At 36.5% G+C, this 7,352-nt stretch overlaps 1 protein-coding gene across 1 annotated transcript in view; it reads left to right on the top strand.

The window, feature by feature from the left end:
• Nucleotides 1-208: 208 nt before the first annotated feature.
• Nucleotides 209-7,352, top strand: part of LOC128644719 (centrosomal protein of 192 kDa) — a 165,632-nt gene continuing 158,488 nt past the window's right edge. Inside the window, exons 1-2 of the mRNA XM_053697239.1 lie at nucleotides 209-413; nucleotides 554-724. Coding sequence (XP_053553214.1) covers nucleotides 567-724 — 158 coding nt within the window. The 5' untranslated portion in view covers nucleotides 209-413; nucleotides 554-566. The remainder of the gene's footprint in view (nucleotides 414-553; nucleotides 725-7,352) is intronic.

Genomic DNA, 7,352 nt, shown 5'->3' with positions numbered 1-7,352 from the left:
GTATTCTTCTGGCACCTTTTTCACCCTGATATTTCTCCTACTGTTCCTTGTTCCCTTGGCAGAATGACTGGGGTTATGAGGAAGTGGGGGAGGTATTTAAGCCTTTGGCTGGGGTGTCTTTGCCTCCTCCTGGTGGTCAGGTTCAGTATTTCCCACAAGTAAGGAATGCAGCTGCGGACTCGTTCCATACAGAAGGAAAGGTAATTATCTGGTAAGCATAATTTAAGTTTTTGTTTGTTTGCAAAGGCTAATGGACAATCTTAGTTTCATTCTACTTTTTTTTGTTTATTGTAGGCTTCTAGTTCTTCAGAAAGGGATTTTACTGTCAACCCTGAAGAGCTCTTCCTTGTACCTGGTGAAGAACATGTAGTTTCAGTTCAATACACTCCTCAACATGTAGAACCAAAAAAGAGGTATTTTTAATGCTAGTTTCATATTTACTTCGATTGTAAGTTACCTGGGGAGCAGGTAATACATTTTTCCTTTTTTTTTTTCTTCTTAATTTATTGAGAATGTATCATTAAAACGTAATTGATTTATTTTTTATTTTAAGTGTTTTGAAAATCATGGTCCAACCGTCAGGACCGCAGTATGAAGTTATGTTGGTTGGAGAGACAGAAATTCCCACAAGCAAGAATCCCATTACTGCTACTGCTGATGTACCTCCAATCCTCTCCAATAAGCAGTTTGTGGCCTGGGGTGGTGTTGCTCTTGGAAGAACAGTGTAAGTATTACAAATAGATAAGGGTATAAGTTAGACTCGCCTCTCCATGTGCTAAGCAGCAAAAGCTGCGTTTGAGCACTTGCAGTAAAGGCTCACTCATGTGAGCATACTTACTGCAAGTTAACCTCTGATGGCAAAGATAAATCACACCAAACATTTTTGTTTTGATTGACAGGTCCTGTTCTTGTGCGTGTATATGTGTATGTGTATATATATATATATATATATATATATATATATATATATATATATATATATATATATATATATGTGTGTGTGTTTGCGCAAATGCAATATTTTATTTGAAATGTAAAGGGACATAAAACCCCATTTGTTTTTTCATACAGGTGGTGAGAGTCCACAAACCATTACTCCTAGGAATTACTTTTCCTTACCACTAGGAGGATGCAAAGATTCCCAAACTCCAAGAGCTCTATAAAACCCCCCTCCCACCTTACTTGAAACTATTCTTGTCTTTGCCTCCACTGGAGGTAGGTGAAGAATGAAGGTGCTACAGATGTTTAGCTGTGAGAGGGATTCTCAGACTGTGTTGAGGCCCATTTCGTCTTCAGAGTGCTCTTGATTGACGGAGGGATGTATTGGGTAGTGTCACAATTGCACCTTATGGGAGTTAATCACAAGCCTGCCACAAGTGTCATAGGGACCTGTCCTCCTCCTCTTTCTGTTGGGTTGTTGGTATACACCTATTCCGTATCCTCTGCTGTTATGTTTCCACACTGGTTTGACTATATACTAGATTCCATCTTATCTTCCAGTAGTTGGGTGCCTATGGTTTATTTTGGTTTTTATTATTCTGGCACTCATATAAGCTTGTTGGGCTTTTTTTGTTTGTACACATTTGTAATATGTAGACTATGTTATATATATATTTATTTCCTGGCTCCTTTGTTATTAAAAAGCTATATTCCCCTATAAGTTTTGCACGCCTATTCTGTATTGTATTTTTATTGTTTTTTGGTGTTTGCTCACGTCGGTTCCCCAGGTTTGCGCACATCAGTTTTTTTTGTTTTTTTTTGCTATGCTTTTAGTCCATTTAACCACATTGTGTATGCGTGCATTCCTGTTTTCTGTTTGAGTGTGCTATTCGTGCTATTCCTGCGTGTTCTTAATTTTTAGATGTTGGGATTAGTGCGTTTTTTTCCTTGTTGCTTTTTGTTAATACTTCTTCTTGAGGGGGTAAGTATCTGCCTTGCTTCCTTAGCTCTGTTTTTAGGTACTTTAGAATTATGGTTGTTTTTTTCCGTAGTTTTTCACTGATCTTGGAACCTTCGGTATGTGTACCTGAAACCTCTTTAGAAGCCAACTCCTTGCATTGTAAATGTGTGTGTGTATTTGTAAACATACTGTATTGGCTCCAGCTCAGCTGTGCAATCCTTGTTTAAATGTTATGCATTCTAAACAGACTGTTTCTCTTGCTTCTAAATGTGTTTGACTGTCTACTGTTTGTTATACACTGGAGATTTCTACAGATTTTTTTGTCTCCAAGATTCAAGTATTTTCTACGTTCCTCTGCATCTGAATTTTTGTTTGTTTGTTTAAGGTTATCATATTTGTTCCCTTTTTGAAATCGGTATTTATGTACTTTGTTTTCAAGATCCTAAGGTATCTGAGGACAAGGCTTTTAAATGTTTGGATTTGATTTTTAAACCTTCTGCTAAATTTTCAGATGTTTTTCGTGTGCCTAATGCTGTCTCTGAGAGAGTTTCTAAGGATTGGTTTAAGCCTGGAGGCCCTTTTAGTCCATTGGCTAGGTTTTAGATGTATTGTTTGCCATCCTCGGTTATTGAGTTTTGGGAGACCATTCCTAAATGGGGATCTTTCTACTTTAAGGATTTGATGGATAGAAAAATGAATCTTTTTATAGGAAGGCCTTTCAGCAAGCAGGTTTTCTTTTGAGGTCTGCTTTTACCATTGCCTGTATGATTGTGGCGTCTTCTGTTTGGCTGGATAATCTTTCTGAGCAGTTTTCATATGATGATTCTGCTAGTAAAGATTTTCTTAACCCTTTGGTTCTGCTGAAATATGTGACTGCCTTAATTTGTGATGCAGTCATGGACATAACTAAGATTTTTTCTAAGAGTATGTCATTCGCAGTCCTTTCTAGAAGAGCTTTGTAGTAAAAATCATGTTCAGCTGATATGGTTTCTAAATCTAGATTTTTATCTCTCTCTTTTAAGGGAAAGATGTTGTTTGGTTCTGTTTTATACTCTATATTTCTACGGTGACTGGAGTTAAGGGAGTTTTTCTTCCCCAAGACAAGCAGTATAAGGGTAAATTTAAAGCTCCTATTTGTTTTTTGTTACTTTTGTCAGAACAAGGAACCAAAATCTTTTTCCTCTCAGAAACAAGGATCTTACAATTCTGCATCAAAGTCAATTTCAAATTAGAACAGATTTTAGAAACCTGCTCCCTCATCCAAATCAACATGTAGGTGTGGCCCCCAATTCACATACTCTGGTAGGGGTCAGGTTACGACTATTTCAGGTGGTGTTTTCCCAGTCAGTTTGGGAACCTCGGGTTCTGAATATTGTCTCTCAGCCTTACCAAATAGGTTTCAGTGTGAGGCCTCCCAGAGGTAGCTTTCTTCTACCTTATGTTTCAAATACTCCTTTGAAAGCAAAAAATCTTCTTTCAGTCTGTTTTGGATCTGGAATATATGGGAGTCGTTCCAATTTTAGAAAAAGGATTGGGTTTCTGTTTGAATCTCTTCATTGTTGTAAAGAATGAAAGGTCTTCCAGACCAGTTTTGGATTTAAAGTCTCTGAACAAGTTTCTCTGATCAAGCGTTAATACTTTCAAATTTAACTTGTCTTCATGTTCCTATTCACAGGGATCATTATCAGTTTCTAAGGTTTGCCTTAGAAACTAGACAAACCTTTTTCAGTATTTTACTAAAGGGATTTTGGATAGAATTCCAAAAGGAAGCGATGCATATTACAGCACTCTGTGCCCAGACACAGACACTGGCACTTCTCAGAAAATATACAGTATTTAGGCCTAAAATAAGTATTCAAATAATGCAAAGAAATACATGGCACATTGATAGTATCCGGTATATTAGGTTATATCCTAATTGTGTAAGGTATGTGTGCGACCTAAATATTGTTATAATAGTAGCTCCCAAATAACGTTTTCGGTCATCATTTGGATGTAATACACGTTTGCTATGTGGCAAATCTCTTAAATTAACAACAGTGTGTAATGTTAAAAAAAAATTAGTAATACATTGTATTCAATGTTAGAATGGTGTGTAACTATGCCTATATTCAGCGCTACGGAATTTGGCGACGCTATACAAATAAATGATAATACATATATAAATGATTACTAAGTTGTTCTAATAGTCTTTTGCAACGTTGTGAACACTCTACTAGCTAATAGACTGGAATGCAAATGCACTCCACAAGCATTGCAACATCCAGCGGTCCTAGCGTACTTGTTCTGTCTGAGCTATTAACTGCCATTCTGCGTACCATAAAAGTATAATTAATAATATTGTACCACTGATAGTGACTATTGCACAGTTACAGTATTATCAATATAATCTGTGTAGCAAAATATGTTTCCGGTTCTTCGGCACATTATTACTCTGTAGATGACAAATGTAATTATTTATATCACACACACACATACCTTATTTATTAGTGATGCACCGAAATGGAAATTCTGGACTGAAATCGAAAATCCAGAATGCACTTGGCCGAAAACCAAAACCGAAAATGTCTTTTTGAAATTATTTTTAATTTTTTTTTTTTTTTTTGCATAATTAGACTTAACCCCTTAATGACCGGACCATTTTTCAATTTTCTTACCCTTAATGACAATGGCTATTTTTACATTTCTGCTGTGTTTGTGTTTAGCTGTAATTTTCCTCTTACTCATTTACTGTACCCACACATATTATATACCGTTTTTCTCGCCATTAAATGGACTTTCTAAAGATACCATTATTTTCATCATGTCTTATAATTTACTACAAAAAAAATAATAAAATATGAGGAAAAAATGGAAAAAAACACACTTTTTCTAACTTTGACCCCCAAAATCTGTTACACATCTACAATCACCAAAAAACACCCATGCTAAATAGTTTCTAAATTTTGTCCTGAGTTTAGAAATACCCAATGTTTACATGTTCTTTGCTTTTTTTGCAAGTTATAGGGCCATAAATACAAGTAGCACTTCGCTATTTCCAAACCACTTTTTTTCAAAATTAGCGCTAGTTACATTGGAACCCTGATATCTGTCAGGAATACCTGAATATCCCTTGACATGTATATATTTCTTTCATGTAATTAACAAGAGTCCATGAGCTAGTGACGTATGGGATATACATTCCTACCAGGAGGGGCAAAGTTTCCCAAACCTTAAAATGCCTATAAATACACCCCTCACCACACCCACAAATCAGTTTTACAAACTTTGCCTCCAAGGGAGGTGGTGAAGTAAGTTTGTGCTAGATTCTACGTTGATATGCGCTCCGCAGCAAGTTGGAGCCCGGTTTTCCTCTCAGCGTGCAGTGAATGTCAGAGGGATGTGAAGAGAGTATTGCCTATTGAATGCAGTGATCTCCTTCTACGGGGTCTATTTCATAAGGTTCTCTGTTATCGGTCGTAGAGATTCATCTCTTACCTCCCTTTTCAGATCGACGATATACTCTTATATTTACCATTTCCTCTACTGATTCTCGTTTCAGTACTGGTTTGGCTTTCTACAAACATGTAGATGAGTGTCCTGGGGTAAGTAAGTCTTATTTTCTGTGACACTCTAAGCTATGGTTGGGCACTTTATTTATAAAGTTCTAAATATATGTATTCAAACATTTATTTGCCTTGACTCAGAATGTTCAACTTTCCTTATTTCCAGACAGTCAGTTTCATATTTGGGATTATGCATTGAATTATCATATTTTTTCTTACCTCAAAAATTTGACTTTTTTCCCTGTGGGCTGTTAGGCTCGCGGGGGCTGAAAATGCTTCATTTTATTGCGTCATTCTTGGCGCAGACTTTTTTGGCGCAAAAATTCTTTTCCGTTTCCGGCGTCATACGTGTCGCCGGAAGTTGCGTCATTTTTTGACGTTATTTTGCGCCAAAAATGTCGGCGTTCCGGATGTGGCGTCATTTTTGGCGCCAAAAGCATTTAGGCGCCAAATAATGTGGGCGTCTTATTTGGCGCTAAAAAATATGGGCGTCGCTTTTGTCTCCACATTATTTCAGTCTCATTTTTCATTTGCTTCTGGTTGCTAGAAGCTTGATGTTTGGCATTTTTTCCCATTCCTGAAACTGTCTTATAAGGAATTTGATCTATTTTGCTTTATATGTTGTTTTTTCTCTTACATATTGCAAGATGTCTCACGTTGCATCTGAGCCAGAAGATACTACAGGAAAACCACTGCCTGCTGGATCTACCAAAGCTAAGTGTATCTGCTGTAAACTTTTGGTAGCTATTCCTCCAGCTGTTGTTTGTAATAATTGTCATGACAAACTTGTTAAAGCAGATAATATTTCCTTTAGTGATGTACCATTGCCTGTTGCAGTTCCCTCAACATCTAAGGTGCAGAATGTTCCTGATAACATAAGAGATTTTGTTTCTGAATCCATAAAGAAGGCTTTGTCTGTTATTTCTCCTTCTAGTAAACGTAAAAAGTCTTTTAAATCTTCTCTCTCTACAGATGAATTTTTAAATGAACACCATCATTCTGATTCTTTGGACTCTTCTGGTTCAGAGGATTCTATCTCAGAGATTGATGCTGATAAATCTTCATATTTATTTAAGATGGAATTTATTCGCTCTTTACTTAAAGAAGTACTAATTGCTTTAGAAATAGAGGATTCTAGTCCTCTTGATACTAATTCTATACGTTTGGATAAGGTTTTTAAAGCTCCTGCGGTTATTCCAGAAGTCTTTCCTGTTCCTAATGCTATTTCTGCTGTAATTTCCAAGGAATGGGATAAATTGGGTAATTCATTTACTCCTTCTAAACGTTTTAAGCAATTATATCCTGTTCCGCCCGACAGGTTAGAATTTTGGGACAAAATCCCTAAAGTTGATGGGGCTATTTCTACCCTTGCTAAACGTACTACCATTCCTACGTCAGATGGTACCTCGTTTAAGGATCCTTTAGATAGAAAAATTGAATCTTTTCTAAGAAAAGCTTATCTATGTTCAGGTAATCTTCTTAGACCTGCTATATCATTGGCTGATGTTGCTGCAGCTTCAACTTTTTGGTTGGAAACTTTAGCGCAACAAGTAACAAATCGTGATTCTCATGATATTATTATTCTTCTCCAGCATGCTAATAATTTCGTCTGTGATGCCATTTTTGATATTATTAGAGTTGATGTTAGGTTTATGTCTCTGGCTATCTTAGCCAGAAGAGCTTTATGGCTTAAGACCTGGAATGCTGATATGGCTTCTAAATCAACTCTACTTTCCATTTCTTTCCAGGGAAACAAATTATTTGGTTCTCAGTTGGATTCTATTATTTCAACTGTTACTGGTGGGAAAGGAACTTTTTTACCACAGGATAAAAAGTCTAAAGGTAAAAACAGGGCTAACAATCGTTTTCGTTCCTTTCGTTTCAACAAAGAACAAAAGCCTGATCCT

Source organism: Bombina bombina, unplaced genomic scaffold (assembly GCF_027579735.1).
Source record: "Bombina bombina isolate aBomBom1 unplaced genomic scaffold, aBomBom1.pri scaffold_680, whole genome shotgun sequence".
Classification (NCBI taxonomy): domain Eukaryota; kingdom Metazoa; phylum Chordata; class Amphibia; order Anura; family Bombinatoridae; genus Bombina; species Bombina bombina.
Note: the sequence above shows the minus strand (reverse complement) of the source record. Positions and strands in the feature narration are given on the sequence as shown.